Genomic DNA, 27,903 nt, shown 5'->3' with positions numbered 1-27,903 from the left:
TCGGCCTTCTCCGTGGGTGCTCGGGCCCGGAAGTACCCACGGAATCAGCGCCTATGCATCCAAACAAATCAATAAATGCAGGTTTAGAAACCAAGTAAATCTTTCTAACCAACATCAATATATTATACAGTTTCAGAGACAGTTGTGTTTTCATAATGTAATAAAACAATGCAGATGTTGGAGGAAAGAAGCTTAATGCGCCATTTGTGACCGAGGGGGTGTCCCAGCCTAAAGAAATACTGTCACCTAATAGATGAGTTAAATAAAACACTAGATCTGTAAAACTGAGTTCCTCCAGATACAGAATCATGTGAAAGCACCACTTTACATTGTGTGTTTAACAGACATGTGCTCATAAGTTTCTTGGAAATAAAACTATCAATTAGTCAATAATCACCTAAGAGGGCCAGCCCTGGTTCAAGATCACAGAGACTTGCTAATATTCCTAATTATCGGAACAGTATTTTTATCTTGATTCTATTGATTTGTAAAAAGAGCACCACTTAGAAATGTTATCCATAAGTAAATGAAAGCCAGTAAAAGACGTGCATAAACATGAATAATATTCAGTTCAGTTCTCCTGGTTCACTTTAGAGATCTGGCAGCAGCGACCTGAATATGTTGCTGTTGTCTAAAGGTCTTTATGGGAAGACAGTGGACTTTTAAAACCGTGCGAGATGGAAATTAGATTCCGTAAATCTGGTCTGGACCTCTAATCCTTGCCATTTGGTTTAGATGATAAAAGGTTGATTTTATTTATTGCCTTTGCATGGGTGCCAACCTAAAATTGAAATAGACAAGATTTCTAACTTTGTTCTTACTCAGTCTTGTGTATAGACCAAATGTAACACAATACAAATCATGAACCTCTTCACTTTTATGGAAGTGATTTTCTAGACCAGTGCAAGTATTACTGGAACATTATTCCATAAGCTCACTGTCCCTTCTTTTTTTACAGCGTAATGTTCCCTCGTATAAATGTTGTCTCCCCGGTAGGTGTTTTATGATCTCTGCTCTTATCCTTGCCCTCACACTCGCCTCCCTCCCACTCTCATTAGACCAGTGCATCATAAGGATGAAGGATGTACCCTGATTAATTTCAATTTGTGTTCTATATTACAGCAGCGTGCACAATCACAAGCTCAGTGTAGCTAAACTGAGATTTCACACCTCACATTTTGTCCATTTAGTTAAGACAGCAGGCTCACTGGAGGTTTTGTTCTACAATTATATCAAACATTGATCAATCTGTTGAATATGTTTTTGATTAAAGGATCCAATAACACATAATGATGTCTTCTGATGGCTTGTTTCGTCTGAGCAAAAGCCCAAAACCCAATGATATTAAACTTATTGTCATATATGACAAAGAAAAGCAGGCATTACTTTAATCTCAGAAGCTGAAAATTGCTAATATGTGGCATTTCTGCTTGAAAAATGATCAAACTCGTACTTGTTTATAAAAAAAATCACTGAAAATCATCTCCTAAAAAGATTTTGTAAAGATTCACGTTGGCTTTGGTGGGAAAAAGTACAATTTAATTCTAATTTCATGGTTTTAAATCATATTCATTACTACCCAAGATAGAACGTTCTGTTAAGCATTATCATATTACCAAGCTTGATAAAGCTAAATACAAACAAATAATCTGGTTTTATCATAAAGTTTAATTTTATTTCCCAAAAGTGTTTTTTATACTTAAAGTTTTTGGGATCAGGTGTCTCATCCTACTCTGTTTTTTATTGCTATGTCCTTCTTTTTACCCAGGTAACAGCTGACCTGAATTTAAGTGTGTATCTAGTATTCAGCAGCACATGTGCGTAAATAGGAGACTTTTAGCTTTGAATCTGATAGTGCGACTAAATGGATGTTTCACACAGGTGGGAACACATGAAGCTGTGTGGAGTCTTTTAACCTAGAATATTCTAGAAACACATGTACACAGTTTTTTTCATGGTGGTGAGCCATCAGCACCACAGCAGGCGGTGTTTTACAGATAACTGGCGGATAACGCTTTTTACACGCACATGCACACACGCAGTGTTGAACGCTGAGTGATTGGTTCCTCTAGAGCCGGTCAGGGAGGCTGATGTTGGCTGGCCTCTCCTCTCGCTGTCTATTTAATAATTCAGCACACCTGAGCAGAAACACATTTGCCCTATCAGCTCCTGTTTGGCCAGCCGAGCGTGGAGATGGGGTTACAAGCTCTCAGTCTGCCTCCCTCCCTGTCATTAGCCTCCCCCCTCATATGCTTCACTTCATGCCTCTTCTCTCCTCTTTTGTTTCCTCCCCTCTTGTTTCTTCACCTCCTTAATCAATCTGCTCTCCTCTCCTCTCCTCTCCTCCCCTCTCCTCTCCTCCCCTCCCCTCTCCTCTCGTCCCCTCTCCTCTGCTCTCCTCTCCTCTCCACTTACGTATTTGTCTCATTGGTCCTCTTTCTCCTTCCTCTTCTCGTATTTCCCCCTCTCTCCTCTTTAGTTTTTCTTTGCCTCCTTTATCTCCTTCCTCTCTTCTCCTTTGGACTTTTTTTTCTCCTCCTTCCTCTCCTGCTTTTCTTCTCCTCTGTCAGTTCCTTCTCTCTGTCCTTCTTTCGTCTCTTTCCCTTTACTCTACACTTGTCTTCTGTTTCCTCCTCTCCTTTACTCTGCTCGTATTTCCATTCATCCTCTCAGCTCTTCTCTCCTCTTCTCCTAAATTCCTTTCCTGGAAGGAAAGGGAATATGTTACATTAATTCATCAACTATACATGAATATGTATTCGTGGAATTCATTTCATTTACAGTGAAAAATAAAGATAGCATTGTAAATGTTGAATTTGATGAGATCAGCTGCCTTACAGACAGGTGCATCTTTAATAAGAAATGTAAAAACATTTGACCACAGATCAATACGATTTCCCGTGCACAGCAGAATTTGGTCCTGCTGTCAATCATAAAAACCTGTATGCAGTGATTTAAAAGATGACATTTGTTTTGTCAGTCTAAGCAGGTTTGCAGGCTGTCCCAGAGCCCGGGGTCCTGGACGTTTTCTTTCCTTTCTCATGCAACTCCTTTCCGATATATGTATTCACCTCACATTCCTCCCCTACTACTCTTCCTCTTTCATGTTTTTCCCCCTGCAGCTAACCAAGGATGTGTGCTGCTTTCACCTTCCCTTTAAACTCTTCTTACTCAATCTTTATTGTCTGGTAGAGAGAAGGTGCTACCTTTGCTAGCTTCAGCAATTCATGAGATGCCCATATGAGGATTCAAATAAAACTGTAGGCCATAGGGAAAGAAAATAAATGGGGAATGGGGAACGTCAATATTTTATTTGGTGTAACCACAATCTTTCCTAATCTTAATTAATGGTTGCCATGAACAAAAATCTTAGAAAGAAAACTTATAAGCCATGTTGTCTTCAGATTCCACTGTCAAACCTCAAAGTAGTATTTGAATAAAAAAAGCCATAATTTTCTTTACTTTTTTTAGAAGTCTTTAAATAAAGAAGTTTTAAAATAGCTTAATCGTAAGCATGCCATTAGTGTATCATAAAGAGGCCCTATTATGCTTTTTGGGGTTTTCCCTTTCCTGTACTGTTTGATATAGGTTTTGGTGCATGTAAATAGTCTGCAAAGGCTAAAATCCTGAGAGTTTCTCTCCCACACACTCCCCCCCTGCCTGAAACTCCTCGATTGGAACTCTTCTGTAACACATTAACATCATTACGTCACACTCAGGCTTCTATTTGCTAGCGTTCTAACACATTGAACATGACGGGTTAAGGGGTGGGACATCTCTTAGTGTGAGTGGACCAATCACAACAGAGCCGTCCAGCTAACCAATCAGAGCAGACTGGGCTCTGGTTTCAGACAGAGGGTGAAAAGAGGTGCTGCAGCACAGGAAGAATGAGACTAATAAGGACCTTTTTGAACATTGAGCATGGAGACAGGTCACAGTAGAGGCACAACATACAAATGTGAAAAAGTGCATAATATTCCTCTTTCATGATACTGAACACACTCTTTCCCTTACCTTACCCTATTTCAACGACATGCTTTGTCAAGCCAGACATTCATCACAATCTACTTCAAAATAATAATAATAATAATTGCTTGATTTCAGTAAAATTGAGAAGATGCTGTATATTTGGTCCAAAGGCATTTTACAATTCAGGCTAGAGAATTAAACTTTGGATTACAGTGGCTTCTTGAAGCTGTAAGGTCAGATCAAATGATCACAGAAATGATCAAATGCAGCATAACCATGTTTGGATTATTGCTTCAGAGGGTCAGGTGAATGAAGTGCAGCTGATGGAGAGAGGCAGCGAGAGAAAGGTCCAGTCTGGTGAGGGCTAGTGGTAAGTGGTAGGGCAGCAGCCGGCAGTGGAGCTGAAGTAGGTGCCACGGCAGATGTATCATAAGGTCCTAGTGTGTGTCTAACACACCTGAGCCATGCATGTGGTGCATTCACTACACCTCCCAGGGGGTGGGTGGGCAGCTGTTTCTTCCTACATCAGTGGTGCCACGACGGCCTACCTGTGGCTCTGCAGCAGTCAGTGTTGCCTTTGCTCGCAGTGGCCCGCTCTCTGGGGAAATCATCACTCTGCTGGCTCCCAGCCCATTAAACAGACACTCGTCCTCTGTGTGTGTGTGTGTGTGTGTGTGTGTGTGTGTGTGTGTGTGTGTGTGTGTGTGTGTGTGTGTGTGTGTGTGTGTGTGTGTGTGTGTGTGTGTGTGTGTGTGTGTGTGTGTGTGTGTGTGTGTGTGTGTGTGTGTGTGTGTGTGTGTGTGTGTGTGTGTTTGTGTGTGTGTTTATTTCAGAGCAGACGCTGGTCAGGACTGCAATTCCCTCGTCCACAAATGAGCAAATGAAACACCAATTGAATGAAAATAGAAAAGCGGCACTCTCAATAAACATCCAGCCTCTTCCCCCTACAGGTTCATTCATTCAATGCATACACAAGCGTTTAATCTGTTTCAGGATATCTCTCAATAAAAAGTCATTAGAAGTATCCATTTTCTCCCCCAGATTTTCCGTTTTGGTGGCTGTACAAACCCACAGAGGTGTTTTTATCATGCTGAGGTTCACACTGAAAGCCCTCTCAGTATCTCTCCAGTGCGTCTGTACATCTTATGTAACACCCTGGATTTCTAGCAGACACACTGTTTTTCAAAGCCCGCCTATTGTTGAACAAGGATTATAATTTATCACTCAGCTGCCGCAGACACTCACACAGCGGGCCAACATACAAGGTCTGCTTGATTGTGGTTCACCATTGTGTGTGGGAGCAGGCGGGGAACATGACATTTAGCAGTCTGGAGAGGGTTATTTCTGACTTTGGTTTTGTTACTCTCCTGTGGAGTGTTGAGTGGCATAAACACCTTTATGTTGTAATACAGAGTAGTATTTACATACCTTTTAGGGCAGATTAGTTCAATCTGCAATCATTATTTATCAGTCACTCTGTGCTTTTTAACTCGCCTTCCTCTGACTCTACTGATATGTCTGAATGAGAGGACAGGAATATCTTCTTTCTTTTTTACAGTGCTGTTAAAGCTTTTCTGACACAGCTATCTGCCAAGATGTTATCGTATTTGGATCCCGCTGTCTAACCTCAAAGCAATACCTATTTCATATCTATTTTTGATAAAAATCAGTAATTTCATGGCTGCAACTATTTCTTTTCTTTTTTGATCTATTTGAAGTGAGTATTGCGAAGGATTTTTTTCTCACGAGAGGCTATGAAAATATGTGTTCACCTTTTCGACTTTAAACGCCAAAAAAAGTATTTTAGATTATACCACCTTGAAAAGACTTACAGAGCCTTCATTCTCTGGGGCGTTATGTCTGCTGTTGTTTGTAATGCTCACAGGTTATCCTTTAAAAATGTACCTGTTAATACAAACTGACCTTAGACCGCTTTCTGCAGCTGCAGCAGTTTTGCTCCTAACTACAAAGTGCTGATGGCAGGGTTACCTTTCTACCTGCAACACCTCACTGCTAATGTACATTACACACCGAGTCCCTGAACAACCTGTCACTGGAAACTCAGACTTTGTTAATTACAGTTTTGCCAGTGGGAGGGGGGCAGACTCATGACAAGATAAAATAATTTAGAGGTGAAAGAGTTGGTTCAGAAAACATCTATATAGTCTTCATTTTAATCCTGGATGGAAGCAATTTGTTGTTTTTTAGTACACATATCCTTAAAATGCATTATTCATTATTGGCATTAATGTAACACTGACAATACTGTTGGAGAAGCAAGTAATATAACAAATACTATTATATTTATTTACCCTTAACATGAGTTTAAATCTGTCTCCCTTTTTATCTATCAACCTTTATGATGGATTTTGAATTAAAATAAAGAATAGTGAAATACTGACAGTATACTGCATCAATAAAACCCAATCCCCCCAGAGTCCTGGAAGAACATTACAAGACATGGAGAGAAAAAAGGAAAAAGAATTACATCAAAAACAATGAAACAGAAATGACATCAGTACAGCAGCAATGGAAAAGAAAACATATGTGCACTCGTGCTTCTTGGTTTTCCCTATCAGCTTTTATGTGTTCAGAAATGTTCCCAAGAAGTATCCTCAGCATTTTCATTGCCTTTCAACCTAGTAAGAATAGCCTCATAAGATGCAGTCCCAACCATTGCGTTGACCCAGACAATAATTCTGGTGCTGTTATTAAACCAACCGTAACAACAGAAAATGAACTTTTTGAAATATGGGATATGGGATCCGTCCACCAATAGTCAAAATAGGGAATGGGGAATCTATCCACCATTTTTAGCCGATTAAAACTCCAAAGCAGATGAAAATGAAGTTTTCGCAATTGATTTTCTAGCACACATTAGGTTTATTGTTTCAAATACATCCAGGGATCTGACCTTAATTCTGCCCTCCCTCTTCATATAGCAACTGGTGCATAAACACACATGCCACTAAATATACACGTTGCTTACGTCATACAAATGTAGTTTAGGTAGACGCCCATTAGGGTTAAGTATATAAAAATATTTTATTACGTTTTTCTTGACAACCAGATGATAAAAAATCATATCTGCCACACACTGAAAGGCACAGTGAGTCAGTCTGATTTGTATTAGCTTAAACAACAGACAAACTGTGAATCATTATGTTATAGGAGGGGAGGGGGTTGACAGAGACGGACGAGGTTTTGCTCTTCGCTGCTCCCCTCAGCATCCTGCGGAGGCCGTGATGTGGATCTTTGATTAAAGCCCAATGAAGCTGAAGGTTGAGAGGTTCCCTGCTACGAGGATTCAGTAGAACTAGAGGGAGGGTAGAACGTTACATTTCAGTTCAAAAGCGGAAAACCACATGCGAAACACACTGTATGAAGCAGAATTGAACATTAAAAGACCTGTATTGTAAGACTTTTAACAACACAGTTCGAAAGCTAATTGTGTCCGAGTAAAGCACAATAAAACAAATGCAATCCACTAAAAATACAATTGGACAATTATAGATATCAAAAAGATGCTCCCATGTTAATAATCCTTGTAAATGGATTTTACTTTCATATTCAAGAATTTCACTGTTAAAACATTCTGGTTTCCTTTAGGAGAGCCCGGAATGCAATACCAGGACCTATCAGCTATGATCTGCTTTTTAGTAAAACTGCAAATATTCAGTCTTATGTCCCTAGGGGCTAATCCTTGTAGGACCAATAGGCAGAGGGGTTGTGGGATTGCCATGTTATCAAAGTAGAGCGCAATAACAAAAGGTGTAATTTAAGCTATGTAGAAAACCAATCAAATCTGCTGGATGTAGCTTTCTTTGTGATTTGCTAACTAAAAATGTCTGACAAAATGTTGTTGCTCAACAATGATTTTATTCCCTACCTGGAAAATGTACCTTTCCAAACCAACAAATAACTGAGAAAGTCATGGCATATTCTAAGATGCATCTTTCATATAACACCTTCACCTTTCAGTTAACATTGAAAACATTCATCCTATACAGAATAACACAGTCTGTGTTGGTCTCTTTTCTGTATACTGCCTCAGCATTAAGCTGAACGTCTTGTTAAAGGTCCCCCGTGGAGTTTTTGACCATTAGTAGCACTATGGAGGAATGTTTCTCTGTGTGTGTTTCCTTTATATTTCACCTTGTGCACACAGGTGATTCCGAATGTAAAGGGAAACTTTGTTTGTTTACAGAGAAGCTCCACAGGGCAGCTTTAAGCACCACAGTCCCCGGCAGTTTCCTATTCTCCTCCTATTACAAAAGTCTGAGAATGTGGAAATAAAAAATATGTGTCTGCAGTAGTTTGTAGAACAGTGCGGTTTGGATGCTAAAATTTGATTATATTAAGAGAAATATATTTATTATTTCTGGTTTACTTAAATGTTATGCTCCTGTAACCAACACGTGAAAGTACGTTTGCTTAAGAACTCTAGTTTCAATATTTACAGTTTTCTTAATTTGTACTTTTTCCACACTACATTTCAACTTCTTTTTACTCCATTACAAATATTTGCTGAATTTCAGATTCAGATTATTTAAACAAAATGTTATGGACATTTAATCTGAATATTTATTCAGTATATATTATATCTCATTTAGTATTTATAATCAACCCCAACTTTTTCAACTGAGACGATAAAGTCATGTGTACATTAATTTATAATGAGTATAATTCATTGTATATACGTCATAATGAGTAAATTAACTTTTAGAATTATATGATTATGCTTTATACCTGTGTATGTTTACCTAACTGAAGTCTTGAATGCATATCTACATCATGTACTTATTCAAATAACTTCTCCTACAAATAACATACTGTAGTGTTGCATAAGCATATCATCATGTCAGATATTAAATTAATACAATATGTGATGCAGTATTTATGCACATAACACATATGATATGATATGATATGATATGACATACGCTGTGGTGTGATATGATAAGATTCAGCATGTCTTTAATGTATTTGCATCTCCTCGCAACCAGATCAAGGGTTTCCAGCGTGAAAGCTTGCTAATTACAGTTTGGAGTGTGAGCTCTTGCTCTGTTGTTTATCTGAAGGAAATTAGAAGATAATTATATTTGCAAGACCTGTTTGGACTTGCTCCCCCTCTGTCTCTCTGTTTCTCCTCTCTGCTGAAAACATTACATTATTAATGCTGGGAAGCAAGCCTCTCCAAACAAATCACATACTGTAGCATCAGGCACAATATTATTCATTTGATGTCAGCCACTTGTCAGGATGATTTGGTTAAAAATCTGGTTCATGAATTCAGCATCTGCTGTCTGTACCCAGTGCAGAGCTTTTTTTATTCCATTCATTCAAATCCTCCATCTTGTAGTGTCCATCCTGTTACAGTAATTTTAATAAGACATATTTTAAGAAACACAATAGTGGCCATCATTGACAACCAAGTTGTGTACTTCCAAAGGGACATCATTATTTCACCATGGAGTTTGAAGCTGAAGAGATTAAGGTTAAAGGACAGAGTATACAGGAGGTTAATATTGATGGACATTTAAAAATCTGATAAAAATATAATGATTATTTGTCACATTTATTTTTCAATAGTCAGAATTTGATTTTTTTATAAAGAATTGCGACGAATGGCATTGTTTCAAAATAATATTCTGCCGTTTCTCTACTGCAGTTTGACCAACAAGTCTGCAACATGCTAATATGAGTCCCTTTATCAACGCAGCCAATGTATCAATCCAACGCTGAGTGACATGTGTCAAGTCGCTGCATTTCCTTCCTCGTAAAACATGAAGTGTACATGCCATTGGGAATGTTAGATAAAATGTCAGACAGTAAATCTAGTGCACCGTGAAGTTAGAAGGGAGAGATTGTGGGCACTTTCACTCTATTAGAATATCAAATAAGTGGACATTTAACCATTTGTAGTAGGAATGTTGGGTTACATGTTTGTTTGCTTGGGTTATAATGTGAAATTCCAAGGGTACTAGAAGAGATTGGATACGGCTCTTGCTATAGAGGGGGAAAAGATGTCTATCTTCTCCTGATTTGAAGCTGCTCAAAACATTTACTGGATCTTCCCTCGTTCATGTTACACCTTCCAAAGTTTATGAAAAATCAGGCCAGCTAACAAACGCACAAACAAACCAATAAACAGACTAATCCTCTTTGGGGTGAGGTAATAAATGATCCTCTAGAAAACTGAGACGCCGTTTCTTCTTAAAGGCGTTGTCACCCTCACCTTTTTTGGTTGAGTTACAAAAACTCTTACATTGTGGAGGAATAAAATGCAAATTAGTAACTTTCTCGCTAATAGACTGTAAATGTGGTTCCGTTAGATCTTTAGTTATACTTCGCTGCTTGTGTTGTTACCTAAGCTGTTGGCTCTGTGTTATGATGGGACTGGCAGGGCCTGTTTACAACCTCTTGCATCAATAAAATGTTTGTTGAAAGCTTAATTCACAGAAGGATAGCATTGGCTTTTATATTAAACCCATTTTTTTCCCATTCTTTTTTTGTTGAATCCAATTAAAGACACAACTATCTCAAAATGTATGATTCAACAGCACATATGATCAGCACTTAGTATGAGGTAGAAATAACTAAATCATCTAACAACTCCAGTAAATACCACATACACAGTAAGCTCTCAAGTGTTTGTAGTCTAATAGAGCTTGTAATCGCTGTTTATGTGAGATGAATTATTATCACTTTGCTTTTTTTGCTTCCAATCTGAATAATAAACACCTTTTTGTGACAAATCCTCTTGGGAAATAACATCTCCGCTGACACAAAGCAGAGCTAATCACACTTCTATGCATCTTGTTTGTCTGTATACAAGCACAAAGATGCATCAGAGAAGGTATCCATATGTTATCCTCGATGTAATGATTTGTCAGTTAAGGTCTGCCCTATCACTCGGGAAAAATGGGTCATGGCTTGATATCGGCATAATTACCCTTTATTGGCCAAGCTGTCCTTGAGCAGGAAATGAATATATCTCTATTATGTACAAGGTCAGCTGATGTGTCCTTCAAATTTAATACAACCCATCAGGTTTGTGCAGACACACACACTTGAGAAACAATCATGCTCCAATAGCTGCAAACACACAAACACACACACATTCAGTACATCCCAAAAACCTTCAGGAAAAAAACCCTCCTATTAATCAATGCGACATGCAACAAAATACATCTTCACTCTCTGTGTGTCAGTAAACGCCTTCAATGGAACAGCCTTGAAGAAGATTCTCGAGCTGTGTGAGGACGTACAGAGCGGCTCCGTCTTTGTCCACTGATCCACACCAGGGACAGCACTGCAGCAAACCCAACCAGAACAAAGCCAATGCAATAAAGGAGCCTGTAAAGAAATAAAATAATAATTCATCCATTGAATAAGACTGGTCCCCAAGCTGCGTCCCGGTGTTAAAGTTTTCTTTCTTTCCTGGACTCAAGTAATTATGTTTGGCCGAAATCAGCAAAGAGTTTACAACGTAGTAAATCCTGAAAGGTACTTTTTGGCCAAGTAATTGAGCAACTAAAAGCCTATTAACTTCCTAAATAACTAACAAATATTAACGTTCATGCAACAGCAAAAATGAAGAGTAAAGAAAGAAAGTGAAGGACGATGAACAAAGGATGAGATTGACATAATTAAGACACATGTTTATATTATATACAGCTCCGGAAAAAATCAAGAGATCACTTCAGCATTATCATTTTCTCTGGTTTTACTATTTATAGGTATGTCTTTGAGTTAAATTATTTTTTAAATGTATTTATTGTATTCTATAAACTACTGACATCCTTTCTCTGTGTTGGAATTCAACAGACGCTGGAATGGGTGCCATACGTTTAGAGATAAAGATTTAAGACGTCTCTTCATTTTTTCGCGGCTGTACATAAAAACAAAGACAGTAATGTGACAACAGCAGCTATTTCCACCTGGAGCGCCATATTACAATTACAAATTGGTCCTTTGAAAGTAATAGTCTATGAAGTCCTACAAGTAAATGTCTGTTTTGCCTTAATGGCAGCGTGACCATCTGTGGTGTGTTTACTTTGCACGTGACCCCTCGGCTCTGAAGCCATATCAAATTTGCACACTGTGATTCCCAGCATGCACGGCTGGTGTGTTGACTTTCATCGATTCGCACAGACTTCCAAAGTGAAGCAGGAGTCATTCAGCAAGTCCTGCACATCTGGTGTGTCAGGCTTGTGGAAAAGAAGCAGGAGGTTCTAAGCTAGACATTTTACATCTGTAGCATGAGATTCAAAAATGTACACTAGAAATAAAGTCTTACTGGAAGAAAAAGCTATGAAAATATTACATTTTACAGTTACAGTACAGTTAAACCGACAAGTCACGTCTGTGAAATAACCACGTTTGAAATCATTTTGCAAAGAAAGTTTATTCATGACCTCGTTTGGACTTTTAACTACAATAACTCCCTCCCTCATCTTCTTCCTCTAGGCCCCCCAGCTCGGCACTCTGATGGGCGTGTACCTGCCGTGCATCCAGAACATTTTCGGGGTGATCCTCTTCCTCAGGATGACCTGGTTGGTGGGAATCGGAGGTGTGGTCGGGACCTTCGTCATCGTCTTCATGTGCTGTACCACAGTGAGTGTGCTTCCTCCCTTCATTGAAGCCTTCATGTTGCAGCAAGGCCTCATTAAAGAGTGACCTTAAACTGATGGGGATACATGGCAGCAGATACAGCTGTACAGTAATGAGCTCTTTAGTAGTAAAAGATACCAGATGTTCACTATTCTTCATTATGAACAGAAGAAATATAAGGAGCTGTGAAACACACTAGACAACTTCAAAGTGTCAATCATGAGACGTTTAGTTAACCCTTTGTTTCCCTACTTTTGCACGATCTTTCAGATAATTAACTCACTTGATTAACCCAAAAATACATTACCATGTTTTTCATTTTATCGATAAATGGTATTTAACAATACAACTTGTTATTTCATGTTATATACTGCTTAATGATCAATATCTTGGCCAAAATACAAACACTTTCTCATTTTTCTCTTTGGAGTCCGATGAACACCACGGTGCGAAGGTTGCAGTCTTAAATAGTTTAACAAGCCTCGTTTTATCTGAGATTTAACATCCTTACAGAATATGGCAAAGAATCATAAATACTCTTTACCACTCTTTAATTGCAGACTCTAAGTTATGTTAGTGTCCTCAGTAGGTATAGACAACTTTGGACCCTATGTACAGTCTTGGTTAGGTAAGTTATAACTTATATTGATCCTTTTATTCCAAACACCACTGAAGATGTTAATCCTGGAAAATTGTTCCCAATTATGTATTTTTTAAAGGCTGTGCAATTTCAGAAACATCTTGTTATTCGAGTTTTCAACAAACGCTACTCAACAGAAGTAAATGGTGCATTTGTTAGGAAATACGTTTAGCTGCGAGTGAGTATTTAAAACAGCAGATGGTGTATGTGGGATCGATTGAAATAAACTTAAGTGCCGATACGCACGGTAAGTAAGCAACACGGCAATACAAAAAACAAATGTTACCTTTATATTAAGACTAAAAAACATCCAAAACACACACACACACACACACACACACACACACACACACAAACACACACACACACACACACACACACACACACACACACACACACACACACACACACACACACACACACACACACACACACACACACACACACACACACAAACACACAAACACACATCGACTGGCCTATTTGCCAAATGAAGCAAATCTGTTATGGCTGTGCTGGTGCACATCTGGAGGAGGAGGAAAGACATGCTAGTGCAGTTTCATGGTAGTGCAACATCACAGAGAGATAAGTTGTATATTTTGTACATACAGGTGAGTCCCAAAAGACAAACAGAAGAGAGAGGATTGACAAAAGGCAGGGATGATTAGGTTGTAATACTGGTTCAGTGGACTTTCAGTGGTAGAGAACATGACTCTTCTAAAGATCATTTCAACAAACAATTAACTCAGTATAGTTCATTGCTTCTTAAAAAATGCAAATAACAACACTATTTTCTCCCTGCATTAAACACAAACACAATTTCTGTTGCAAGTCATCCAATGTATACAGCCAGCAGCATATTAAGAAACATTTAAAGTATCCCAGTCTCTCAGATGCTTACCATCCTCAGCGTGACACCACTGTCTGTACAGCATGTTCAGCTTTCAGTAGAATTTACCAAAACATCAGTCTTCAATCATCTTTATTGTCACTGCTTGACATACGGACCAACATCTGAGAAGCACTGTACCCTCTTGGCACACAACACACACTCACTAAAAAGAGCTTAGGTGCTTAATTGCTTTATTCGGCTGGGGTGGGGATATAGATCACGCTACCAACCAAGCAAGCCTTATTAAGGCAGCAATTCAATCTTATTTGATCAAACTGTCTATTTGTGTAGTAAAATGTTGTTTTAACTGCAGCAGCTATGAAGGCTTAAAACAAACAAGATGTGAGTTAAAAGTTATTTATTTTACATAACACTTAAAAAGCAAACAGGCCCCAAAGTGCATCTCAAAGAGAGACCTATATGAATATGCCTGCAATCATAAAGACATAGATGTCGTAGGACTAAAACAACATTAAAACAGAAGCAAAGTTAAAACACAATTTAGGTTTGCAGATATGAAGAAACGGCTGCTGCGCATTGGATCTGTAAAAAGAACAAAATGGAAGATGACACGCTGTGATGTTCCCTGGTTCCCATTAATGTCAGTGGCTGTCATGTGTCAGAGTGACTTTGGTGTTGGACTGACACCTAGTCGTGGCCTCGAGACTCAAATTACAAAACACACTGTCCCATAGGATGGACAGCGCTGCCGACATTGATCTGAGAGGCTGTTACAAAGTGATTGTGTTTGACTTGTTCATGCAATTGATTGTCAGGGAACACATAATATGCCTCCTCACTGAACGCCCTGCTTTTTATTTATTCAGGAGAGCGGAGGTGGTTACTACAGCCTGTGTCAAAGCTTTCTGTTCAATCTGATTGTAGCTTTTGAATGTAAACCTTTCTTATGTCATCGTACATGGCAGTTTCATTCAAACTGTGTCAGCTGTCAGTGTGTTGTGTGTTGCTTGCTTGCAGTGTGCGAAGTGGTAGGACTGTATGTTGGCATGTCTGTGTGTTTGTGCAGCCTAGTTTCTCCTCTAGCACGGAGTGTATTTATAGAACAACCCCCTCAAATCCAAACCATAGCAAAGTTGCCTGCACAGACATACAGGCAATATGCTTCCCAATCATGTTTCTCTGTGACAGTGTAGAGAGGGCTTTCGAACTGCGTAATGAGAGAAGCAGTATCTCTTTTTCATTGATTTTAATACCCAATTTCAAAGGATTCTTTGGACAAAATATGTATACCATCACATCTTAAATATAGATATTAAAAACTATAAAATGGCAGCTTATACAGTTATTTTGGATATTGTTACAGTTTCATTGTTGAATGTGATAAAACACATTTCATCCCAGTGAGATCTATTTTCTAAAAAGGGACAGATATTCTGTTGTTATGGGAAAAAATATGGTCCAGTTTTCTATTAAAAATAGCATCAGAAAATTGTGTATTAAAAAAAAAACCCTCCAAGATCAAAGCTGGTTCATCTTCATTTTGACAGGAAACCATGCAAACACACAACTACACACAAGCGTTCCATACTTACATTTACTTCCATTGTCATAAAGTGGGTGGAAATACCACACCAAAAGCACACACAAACACACACATACACACACACACACACACACACACACACACACACACACACACACACACACACACACACACACACACACACACACACACACACACACATACACACACACACACTTATTTCTTATCAGTCACAGCGAGCTCATTGCAGAGCCCCGGGGCGATAAGCCTGAGTGTGAACGGTGTGTGAGAAACCCTCAGCTCTCTCCTCCTGAGCTCCTTACATAACACATAACCACCCAGCCCCCCAGGGGTTGCCAGCAACACACCGCAGGAGTAAGGTGTGCGCATGTGTGTGTGTACATACATGTGCGCCGCGATCCCCCACCTTTAGTGAAATCCACAGGACTTGAAGTGGGGAGAAATCACGCATGCTGTAAAGCTCTATAAGATACCGCACGAGCCCATGTTTTATTCACATGAATGCATGATGGGATGTCGTTGACGGAGCACTTGTCATTAGCTGCTCAATCACAGCGGCACATGTCTGCAAATGGCGACGCTTACACCATTGTTTTTCTGTCACACAACATTTTGACACAACATTAACGAGCCTGCGAAACACTCAGAGTCATTATTATATGAGGAATGTGCCTCCATGTGGAACAGCCCTGACACATGATATACCATTACCTATGAAATATACACACAACCATTATAAAAGTCACTGTATGAACACAGACACCCATATATTCAAACACAGTGCTGCGTGTGTGGGTATTTTTAGCGCAGATAATGAATGCAAGCTTGTCACCAAGATAAAATGAGGTTTAATATTCTAGATGTAAAGTCATCTGTTGTTTGGCCTTCCTCATTACTTCCAGGTCTTGAATCCAAATGCTACGAGGCGAAGGGTGGTCTGCCCTCTGTCGTGACTCATTTAAATGTTAAGGATGCTTTTCTCCCTTCATCCCTTTCATTTTGTGCTCATAGCTCATCTCAATTTTTCCATCCCCCTTTTTTCATTTTAATGTGTCATTATTCCCCCCTCGCTTCTTCTCCTCTTTTTCCTCTTCCTCTTCTTTCACCTACCATCAACTTTTCGTCCTCCTTTGCCACCTCTCTCCTCTTTCACACAGCAGCATCTCGTCCCTCTTATGTTCCGTCTCCATGCCTCAATGTTGGTCTGAAAGCAAGAATCACCTCCGTCTCCTTCGCAGTGTTCACTCCACAGGGACTAAAGTGATGAACCACACACTGAAAATAGTCTTCTCCTGTACCACTGTGTGTGAACTGATGAAGTTATACTTGACAAAACTATTTTGCATTGGTTTAATGAAGCATGTTAATGAAGCACGCTCTCAGGGCAGCGCTGAACCTCCTTCCTGTCGAAACCAATTTCCCCTCAAGCACGAGGTCGACTAAAGGCCAAATCGAAGTTTGACTGTAGCTTTCGGAAGAAACAGACTTTGTGTGTCCTTTTCAGTCAGCATCACGGGTATATCAGCAGAAATTTTTTTAAAGGTGAAAATTAGCTTCTTCGCCAAATACATTCCTCGGGCTCGGACGTAATCATGGTGGCGTAGCAATTATTAAAGTTTCACTAGCATTCACACTGACTTAGAAGAAAATTGTCCCTTTTGTCAGATATTTAAGCTGTCTGCTGTTGAACCTCATATGAAAGGACAGATGGCGAGGCGGCATAATCTGACATTTTTCTACTGGCATGCTGAAGAGCCAGAGGGCCAGTGGATGCATTGGATTTTGGAGGTACAGGCACTCCAGAGTTCACAGAGAAAGACTAATGTGTATACTCTATCAAAGAAACTCATAGCAGTTTTAGGTTACCTGCACTGCCTGAAAGTGGGACATTAAAACAGGCCACAGGCTCTGGGTCAGTGGGAAAAAAGATTCTGTGCATCTACAGTAGAGTACTACTGCCTCCAGTGCCAGTCCGACAACAAGGTGCTGATTCAGACACAAGGTCATCTGGTGAAGTATTTGGGTTTTTGGGCAATCAGAAATAATGGAAAAAAATAAGAAAGGGCTGAAACCTCTTAGTCCCAAATTGGAGATTTTTAATCATCCGTCACGTTAATTGAGATTTTTAGCAAACCAAAATGAGAGTTCTGAGACCAGTGCAAACTTTGCTGGGCTGACAGATACCCTTTATGTTTGTGACAGCAGATGATAGATAACATTTGTTAATTTCCCTGTCTACAGTGACACCCAGAAGGGGTGAAAAAAGTAGGACACGTCTAAAAGTAAAGTTAAAGTGACCAAAGTGTATTTCATAAAAAGAAACAAAACCTCCTCTGCTAACTGCATGTCAAGAAAATGGCAGACCATCAGGAATGAACCAAAGGACAGAAGTGAAATGACTTGGCTCGCCGGGGACTAAATGCTTGAGTGAATTTTGAAAGGTCACAGTTGCTAATGTATCCTGTCTGGAGCTTGTCGTGGTCTAGACAAGGCAAAATGTCTGGGAGACTGTTGAAACAAAAATGGATAAATCTACAATTACCATGAAATCCATCCAAAATCTATATCAAGAAATAGACTGTTCACTTAGCTCTACTCAACTTAGTTTCAGTTGCTATTCCGTCTGTTTTCTCAGAGGTATGCACTTTGTAGGCAGATTTAATACTCAACATTTAAGAATGTTTTTTTAAACAATGCACCCTTGATTTCAAACAGAAGGAACAGAAAATCTGTCTCCTTTTTCTCGCCTACAACCACTTATAATACAAGTGTCACTAGCTAACTTATCATCTGCAGCCGGCAGGGAGTTTGAGGAGGGATGCCACCCCCTTGTTAGCAAATTGACGAAAATGCATGCCCCTTGTCAACCTGCCATCCCCCCTCTCCATCCACTGCTGGCAGAGGGAGTGCAGGCGGGGGGGGGGGGGGGGGGGTCTGAACATGTTAGTCTGGTCAGCCTGACTTGATCATGGCTCTGAAATATCAGTAGTCTAGCTGTACTGTGTGGGGATAAAACCATGGCGCTGTCCATGGTACTGAAATAGCAGTAGGATTTGTAATTGCAACTTCATATCTGAGCCCTGTCATTTCAGCCATTGGGAAGCTCGTTATTCCCTGTGATTGAAGTGAACCCCCTGTTAAAAAGTTATAAATCGCTCCTGGCTTAGCTATCTAGCTTTGCGTGCTAATTATCGTTACCTCCATCAATGCTGGATTTTGTGACCAGCTGATTCATTTCGAAAGAGAAGTCTGTGAAACTTAAATTGTCAAGTTCACTTAAAAGTACATCTCATGAAACAAGTGTAGGCTCAGTGTGTTTTTGATGGCTCAATTAATTATAATTAAAGCTTAAAGAATAAAGCTAAGAATATCCCTTACAAGAATTCAGTATCCTAGGCAGCTGTTGCCTTTGATAGTAGACATTAACGTGCAGCATCATAGTTTCTGTAATGCAAACAGTGAGCCCTACAAACATTTGAAAATAATTCTCAATTGTTCAAACAGAACCTTGTTTTAATGCTTATTATAGCAACTACACAACATAATAGAGTTAGATAATAATGATTAACTAATGCTATGTTGCTACTCTAGATAGGCAATATAACATAGTCATAGACGAGTTATCCTGACATGTTAATGTTTTAACATAAGACAAGATATACACAGAATAAATGGCTGAAAAAATAAACCATCCTTAAAAATTAATGACTATTACAATTGCTGTTAGGGGTTTTTATTGAATGGTAAATTATATTCAAAGTCCTTATCCAGGCATTTTAGAAAAAGTAATGTCTCTTTTTGAATCATATTGTCTTTTTACCTTACCATTACTGAATTATATGTAATCCATAGTTTAGTATTACCTATACTGGACATCAATTGATTGTAGCGATACGTCTGAATCATATTGTTCACCGGTGGCCGTCCTGTACAGTTGTGTGGTGATTCAGTGACTCAGTATGCAGCGGACTACCTCTGCGTGGCCGCTGCCCACATCAGATAAAACACTTAAACAATTACTGTCTTATCTGCTGTGGTGGGAGAGGAGCTTGTGGCCTCATTATGACCAGATTAGAGGGAGAAACAGAGCCCAGTCCCACTCATTCTTCACTGCTGATCGTCAGTCCGCTGGGCCCTCAGGTGACACTAACCACATTACAGTCTTCACACAGACGCACGTAATGATAGTCCAACACACCCGCCTGGGACTGACTTTATTCCATTACAAGTCTCACTCTTTCCTGCTGCTCCAAGTTAGCTGTGTTGTGATTTTATCTTCAGGGATTGTCACCAAAACACCACAACAACAACTACGGAATGATATTATACAGTATTAAGGAACAATTATTATAATCCATTGTGTTTTATAGTTGTAATTCTTGTAGCACCTATTACATTTATAATAGAGCCCAGGCAATACTGGATTTATGAGGCAGATACTGCTATTTAAATTTGGCATGTATCTTAGGTAAATTGAAACACAAGTAGCTACATATACATGTTACAGTCAATTTCACTGGCATATAGCTGTAAAAAGCAACATTAAAGGACATTTAAGTTTGAGCTTTAAGAAAGATATCAGACATATAGAGAGATTATTTTAACATCAAATCAACGTGTATTTAAATAGTCCAATGTCACAAAACACATTTGTCTCAGTAGGCATTACACATCAACAAACATGAATTACGATATAAAAAGATATAATGAGGTTACAAGAATACAATACAAGAAGAGTAAAATGTAGTGATATAAAATACAATACACATTTAAAAAATAAAATAGCATGAACTGTAGAACCCAGGAGGACATTCAGATGCTATGGGCTTTATTAAAAAGGAAGGTCTACAACCATGTTTTCTAATGTTTGGAGGGTATCTTTAAATGAATTATAGAATTACACTCTAATTTATATCCGCACTGCAATTATCAGCTGACTTACACACCGATAACAATATACCAGACAGTGATTATCTTTAATTATTAGATGTATCTGTCAAGCTCTGAGTCATTATCATGAGTAGTTTGGTACCCCACGCCCCCATTGTGTTGTCATAATGTGATATATTCTCACTTAGATTTTAATTGCCAAACTTTCTGTGGATAAAAATAGATGGATATGATGGTTGACATTTGAATCACCCTGTTTGTCTTCTATTCCGCTGCAGCATACGAGTTACAAAGAAATGAACCTCAGAAAGACCCCCCTCACACTGACAGCAGATTCTGTAAATGTGAAAGATTTCATAAACTTGGTTGATGCTGAATAAGTTCAAGCTAAGATAGAACTGCGGACTATAAAAGGTCTTGTTTAAAGCCATGGCTCAAACAATGCATTCATAAGGAAGAAACAACACAATTAAAATGGGAAGAAAATATAAATAAAGCAGTGAGAAGTTCTTCAGGAGATGGCACTGTGTTTGTTCCCAGCCCGCTCTCACATCTCCTCCTCATGCTGCTCTTTCCGTCTCCCTCGCTCTCTTTCATGTGCTGACAATGTAAAAAGACACTCAGGAATTGAACAATAGCATTTGAAAGAATGCTGAAATCTTAATTCTGTCTTTGTACTGTCACACACACTATCTCGCTCTCTATTTCTGACTTTGTCATGTTGTATTTTCCTGTTCCACTTGCTGCCTGCATCCCTCTCTTTCCTCCTGAAGGCTGTTTGTCAGGCAACCAGTGCTCTCCATCCTAGCATGGCCTCACATTTGTTCCGGTGTTCCCCCCTCCCCCCCACCCCCCTGCTCCCAGCACAGGAGCTGCATTAGAGTCGTCATTGGCTGTCTGAATGTGCTCTGACAGTCGGTGACAGGCCCTGTGGCATTATTATTTATCTAATCAACAGCCAGCCTTTAGTATTAAGCATCGCAGTAAATCAGCGTTGACCTCACGTAAACTCCATCACATGATAGGTTTATGTTACACACCACGGGCCTGACGCTGATATCATGGGCCTCTGTGGGAGGAAATTACTATATGGAAATGAATTTTCTAAAACACGATACAGTACGATATAATTTGTCCCCATAAGGAAATGTATCCTGGAGTTTCACTGAAGATAAAGATCATACATTGAAAATGAAAATACAACATATGATCAACACTGCATAGGCCTTCACTTCGTATAGGTCTTGGTTCACCATTAGCAATGTTGACCTTCAGGTGTCAGTAAAAACACAGGTGCTTGGTAGCGGTTGATTCCTCGTTAAGTCAACACAGGATACAGCCAGTGGTTGTGTGAGGTCTTCAACAAAGAAATACAAAAGTGCAAAAGTATAATTAGAATCCCACCAACAGGTTATATTTCACTTAAAAAAACACATATAGCAATACATTTCCTTTAATCCTGCAACTATACTAAACATTATTTTTAAAACAAATCCACCCAATCAACAGCTTTTCCAACAACACACTGTATATGAATTTACTTACTGACAATGGCAACCTATTACACAACCCTCATGGCATATTACATCATATGTGCGTTTTAAAAATGGGTAACTGACAAAAAATCAACTTCGACCTTTCGACTAACTAATGGATACTATAAAATAAAACAGAATGTTTTTTTTCTGTGGTCAGTCCATCCAATATTGACTAATTTGTCTAAACATCCAGAGGATAGATCGTTATTGTTCTTTTTTTATACTACCAAAAGAGGTCAAGTGAGAGTGAAATATCTCTCCCACCTATTTGGTAAATTGTCACTAAGATATTTGATTGTGAACTTTATTAAGTCTACAGATGGAAATTATTTATTCCACACAGTGCTTTTGGATTGAATTACGTTTTTTAAAGAAAACACAAATTCACTTTTTTAAGGATTAAAAGATGAGCAACTCTCAATATTCACATATTCACACTACATGCAGAACTTGGTAAATTTGTCCTAATGTTCTTCTCTCTGCTCCTCTGTCATCCCCCCTCCCTCTCTGTGCAGACCATGCTGACTGCCATCTCGATGAGTGCTATCGCAACCAATGGAGTAGTGCCAGGTGGGTGAGCAGACGCTGGCACCACACATTGATCACTGTTTGTGTCTGTCCACTTCTAAAATTCTCTTTTTACTGATTGCTTTTGGCACATTACACCCAGCGCAGCTTGATATCCCCAGAAACATTAAAAGCTGTAGTCTGGGATCTTGTGCACTTTAACTTTTCCGCAAAGAACGTTATTTACACAAAATAAAACGTGAGCCAAATGCCTGAGATGCAACACTGAATGTATGTGTTTGTATCTGCATGCACGCACATTTAAACAGTATAGCTATGTTTTATAATTTGAGTTTACATAGTAATGATGGCCTACGTCTTACCAGTTGGAGTGGATGCCGCAGGGGTCAGAGCAAATTACAGGCTTGTTGAAAAGTGTGGAACTGTGTGCCAATTATAACTGTCTCTGTTATAACTGGTGCAAGCCTTATGCCACTGCAAAGTGCTGATTAAGGTTTATTTATTTATGCTGAGTTAATTTACTTACACACTGTTAGGAAATAAAAGCACTGTGAAGAAACTCAATGATAAAAACTAATTCACAGAAACAGAATAACCCAAATAAAACCCAAAGCAAAGTTCTACAGTTACACGAATACTTAAGTCTCAATCTCAATAAGTATGACAATCAATGAAAAAAATGAAATAGGAAAAATGTACGTGTGATAGCTTCATCAACTTGGAGTTGCTTGCCTTTCTTTGGTGTATATTTAATACTTTTCTATTCTTTTTGGGCACAAATTTAACAATTGCCGGACATTATTTTGGGCTTTGGTAACATGTGTAAACTACCATTTCTTTAACTAATGTACATTACAATAATGCTACTGATGAGTTTTTACAATTTGAAAAGTTGTGGCATTTAAATGTCCAACTTCAGTTCAACTACTTTCGGTGTTTCTCAAAAGTGCAATAAAATGTCATTCATTAAAAAAAACTCATCACAACTGTATACAGTGAACAAGCACATTGAGTTATTCACATGCCAATACATGTATATCTGTTAATGTTGTTGTATTTGTGTGCAGCCGGAGGCTCCTACTACATGATATCCCGTTCCTTGGGCCCTGAGTTTGGGGGTGCGGTGGGGATCTGTTTCTATCTGGGGACAACCTTCGCTGGAGCCATGTACATTCTGGGGGCCATCGAGCTCCTCCTGGTGAGAAAAATCCTCTGATTCCTTCTGCTACGGTCATCATCACGACATCTGCTTCTCCAAGTTAAGGGTTACATTTTTGAGTGAGTCACACAATTAGTTAATCAGTAAGCCCACCAGGTGAAGTAAGTCTAAATAATGCGTTGTAGATGAAACCGTGCATTTGTTACCTAAACATATTCTAAATACATGGTCAATCATTGGTTAAAAATGTATCAACATTTCCAGGAAGCTGCCATGTTTTCTCAGATCAGCAACAATGATCACTAATGGCGCAGTGAGGCATAATATAAGTGTGAGTAAAGGAGCTCCTTTTTGTACAGCCTACTTGAAACGACATCCATTTGAAGTCATTTAACTCATGATGTTGCCAGACCATAATGAGCAGGAGAGTAAATGATTCGATGGCTTACCATCCAATCATTTGGTGGAGTATGACCACTCAGTTTTTCCTCTGCTGCAATGAACTCTGCAACTTCATAAATTGACAATTTTATCATAGCAATATCACTGTAAGCTTATTTCAGCAGGAAGGTGAAGTCCTTAGACATCAAGCACAGGACTGCCATGATTGACTTTAGGTTAAAATAATTGGTTTCATGGTAGAAAGCTGGTGCCAGTATCGGACATGCTTCAATGATATGAGGCCAAACAAAACCAGCAGTACAGGAATTCAAAAAACAATCATTGATGTCTTCTGAGAATATGGGTTTTATTTTTTATTTTATTTTCTCATGCTTTGTTTCTATTTAGGGGAAATCCTCATGTTTTTCCTACAAACATGGAAGTGGGATCAATTTATTCATCTAACTCTTGACATAAAAGATAATAGGTATTGAGCTTTTCCTTTAACTCTAGTCATAACAACCATAGATATATGTTTAAGCATGTATAACTTGAAGATTTCTACAATAAATATGTCAATTCAAACAAGAAATATCTGACCAAGTAGATTTAGATTCATTTATTTTCTTTTGTTCAATAGGTTATCAAAGTCTAATTGAGCTGAATAAAAGTTTTTGATGTGACTGTAATCCATTACATCAGAATGCAGCACAACTCCTGCAGTGCTCACATGCAGAAATCGTTATGAGTGTATATAGTATTAATGTGGACTGTGAAAATGGTTGCTCTCGATAAAAATGAAAGCTAGCAGTGCATCACTATGTGCCACATGCCTTTATAAAAATAGAGCTCTCCTTCACTTTATTTTCCTCCAGAAAAAAAATCTTTGAAGCTATTTTTTCTCAAGCTGTGTGTTCTTCAACGTGAATTCTGAGCAGTTGATGAAATACAGGGATCTTTCATCTTGATCTTCATCCCTCTCCTCTTCCTCTTCTTCCTCCTCCTCCTCCTCCTCCTCCTCCTCCTCCTCCTACTCCTACTCCCCCTCTGCCTTTTTATTCTAACTCCTTCCACTGCAATCCCCCATGCATGGGCTATTGGGTAATTATGCAAATGCTGCATTAGCGAGCGATCAAGACTCTGGCGGAGAAACAAGACAATTCCTTGAAACAGCTCTCACTTTGGTCGACAGTTATCAACATAATAGAGTGTGTTTTTTATTTTCCTATTCTCCCTTATTCCCCTTCTGGATGCCTCCTAATGGATATGCAGAGTTTGATCATGCCTGGAGGTTAATTCTGTCTTCTGGGTCAAAGCTGGCTTAGTTTCCATTGTAAAATAACAATCCCTGCAGAATTGTGAGCGGATCTGGAGAAGACTGATTTGAATATGTTTCATCCTTCCACCCAGGCCAAGAACACAACTCGAGGTTGCTATTTTAGGAAGCATGCACAGTTCACAGTGAAGCAGGAGATTTGCTTGCCTGTGATAACGCTGTTCAGATTACTTTCTCCAGCCAAATGACCAAAATGAGCCCTGACTCCCTCCTTGTTCTCGTCAATTTTATTTCCTCTCCATGGTGATTCAACCAGATGATTTTTTTTTTTTTTTTTTTAGGAGAAATTCCCATGCTTATGTAACAGCTTTCTGCATGAATCATCATAAGCTGATGACAGATACTGACAGGCTAATTAAGGGTTTTACCGTGTTATATATGATGGCACTATTCTTAGATTGACCCGTAGTAAAATGGCAGTTAATTTTGAATATTAATGCCATGCTTGAGTTCTTTAATTAGGCATAATTAAAATAGCAGAGCGGTTTTCTGTGTGCTGCTTAAAGCTCCAGGAGAGGACTGTTATTGCAAGCCTCACATGTTTTCACACTTCCCAGAGTTGTCCTCCTCACTCACCTCACGCTTTTCTCTCCTCTCTTTTATTATATTTCATCTTCCTTCTTTCTTTCTTTTTTTACCCAGGGTGAGGTTTATTTAATTTAACAGTAAACAGCGAGCTAGAGGCTTGTGACCTCAAATCTGCCAGTTTATATCCCCAGACAGGCCGGGGAAAGCATGAGGAGGGGAAGTGGATGAGTAACACTCCCTAAACAACTAACACCAAGATGCCCTTGAGCAATGATGAGATTGTATGGAACTTTTATGAGAAAATAGCAGTTGTGATATCACTTGAAATATAGCGGTGGAATATATAATATTTAGATTTTCTTCACACTGTACATTTTAAATTCATATTTATTTTAATATGCTATTCCTTGCACACTTAATGTAAATAATATCCTACTTGTACATTTTGTTAGCTGTAATTTGGCCCTTTAAAGCGATAATTGACAGATTTGTATCTTTGTGTGTATATATTTTACTTTTTGGTTCTGTTTTATTTTCTATTTTGAGATGTGTGTTTATATTCTACTTGTGTTATTTTCACATTAGGTGCAATGCCTCTTTTTTAACATGCTGTTATGACGAAAAATGCCCCAATCAGGGATCAATAAAGTAAGTCTTACATGTTATCTCATAATCTGTAATAACATAACCCTTTCACTTCAGATCTACATAGCACCCAAAGCAGCCATCTTTCCCCTGGAGGGCCTGGAGGGGGCAGAGGCAGAGGCCGCCCTGCTGAACAACATGCGTGTGTACGGCACCATCCTGCTCTTCTCCATGGCCACAGTGGTGTTTGTCGGAGTGAAGTATGTCAACAAGCTGGCCCTGGTTTTCCTGGCCTGCGTCATCCTCTCCATCCTGGCCGTCTACGCCGGGGTCATCAAGACCGGAATTGATCCTCCAGAATTCCCGTAAGCCAACCTAGATGGTCTGACTGAATATTAGCTTAGCCAAAAAACAGAACCATAACGCTAACTGCCAGCTAAGAAAACACATCAGGGATGAAGCATTAAACAGCTGAAGTAGGAACACATGTAAATAACATTACATTATATTGATAGGAAGTTCGAAAGCCACCTGTATTGATCGAAAGCTTGGAAATAAAGAAGAATTAGTGTGATTTTCAGTAACTTGCCGAACATGCAACCACCCTAAGACTTTTAGACTTTCTAATTAAAAACTGAACAAATCTTTGTAAACAATGAAGTTAAGTTATTATGATGTGACATAATGTAAAATATAGACGTGTATATCAAATGATTTTAGTTACTTTTTACAATTAACATCTGTAGTGCTTTAGTAACCAGTTATTTGTATTATTATTCTATTATTATCTTTATTTATATCATTATTGTTGTTGTTATTCTTCTTCCCTTAAGTGTGTGTCTCCTGGGCAACCGCACTTTGGTGTGGAAGACCTTCGATGTGTGTGCCAAGACCATCGAGTCAGCTAATGGGACAGTCACCACCCAGCTGTGGCGCATGTTCTGTGACTCACCTTTACTCAACGCTACCTGCGACAAGTACTTCACAGCCAACAATATATCTCAGATCCAGGGCATCCCGGGGGTCACCAGCGGAATCCTGACAGGTTGGTCTGGATCTGCCTTGTATCATTTGCAAACAGTGAGCACACAAAACAACAAACCTGGAAGAGGAAAGAGGTAGTCTAAAATAGCAATACTACATGTAAAAAATAATCTGTTTAAGTAAAAGTCACGCATTTAATAGTCAAAGTAAAAATGCTTACATTAAAGTGGCCTGACATGCAGAGGTGGTCTTAAAGCAGATTCTTGCGATGTGCTTTGTCTGTAGTAAAGCGGGGAAATGTAACACTGTTTCCATTTTAATCCATTGAAATA

The 27,903-nt window shown here is 39.0% G+C and overlaps 1 protein-coding gene across 2 annotated transcripts in view; it reads left to right on the top strand.

Annotated features, from left to right (window-relative positions):
• The window catches only part of slc12a5a (solute carrier family 12 member 5a), a 153,933-nt gene that overhangs the window by 102,854 nt on the left and 23,176 nt on the right, over positions 1-27,903 (top strand). For both annotated transcript variants that reach the window (XM_063910513.1, XM_063910514.1), the window contains exons 4-8: positions 12,442-12,588; positions 22,586-22,640; positions 23,666-23,796; positions 26,705-26,952; positions 27,421-27,632. In XM_063910513.1, the coding sequence (XP_063766583.1) occupies positions 12,442-12,588; positions 22,586-22,640; positions 23,666-23,796; positions 26,705-26,952; positions 27,421-27,632 (793 nt within the window). The remainder of the gene's footprint in view (positions 1-12,441; positions 12,589-22,585; positions 22,641-23,665; positions 23,797-26,704; positions 26,953-27,420; positions 27,633-27,903) is intronic.

The sequence above is a fragment of the Eleginops maclovinus genome, chromosome 20, assembly GCF_036324505.1.
Source record: "Eleginops maclovinus isolate JMC-PN-2008 ecotype Puerto Natales chromosome 20, JC_Emac_rtc_rv5, whole genome shotgun sequence".
NCBI lineage: Eukaryota > Metazoa > Chordata > Actinopteri > Perciformes > Eleginopidae > Eleginops > Eleginops maclovinus.
This window is presented reverse-complemented; position numbering and strand designations above follow the sequence as displayed.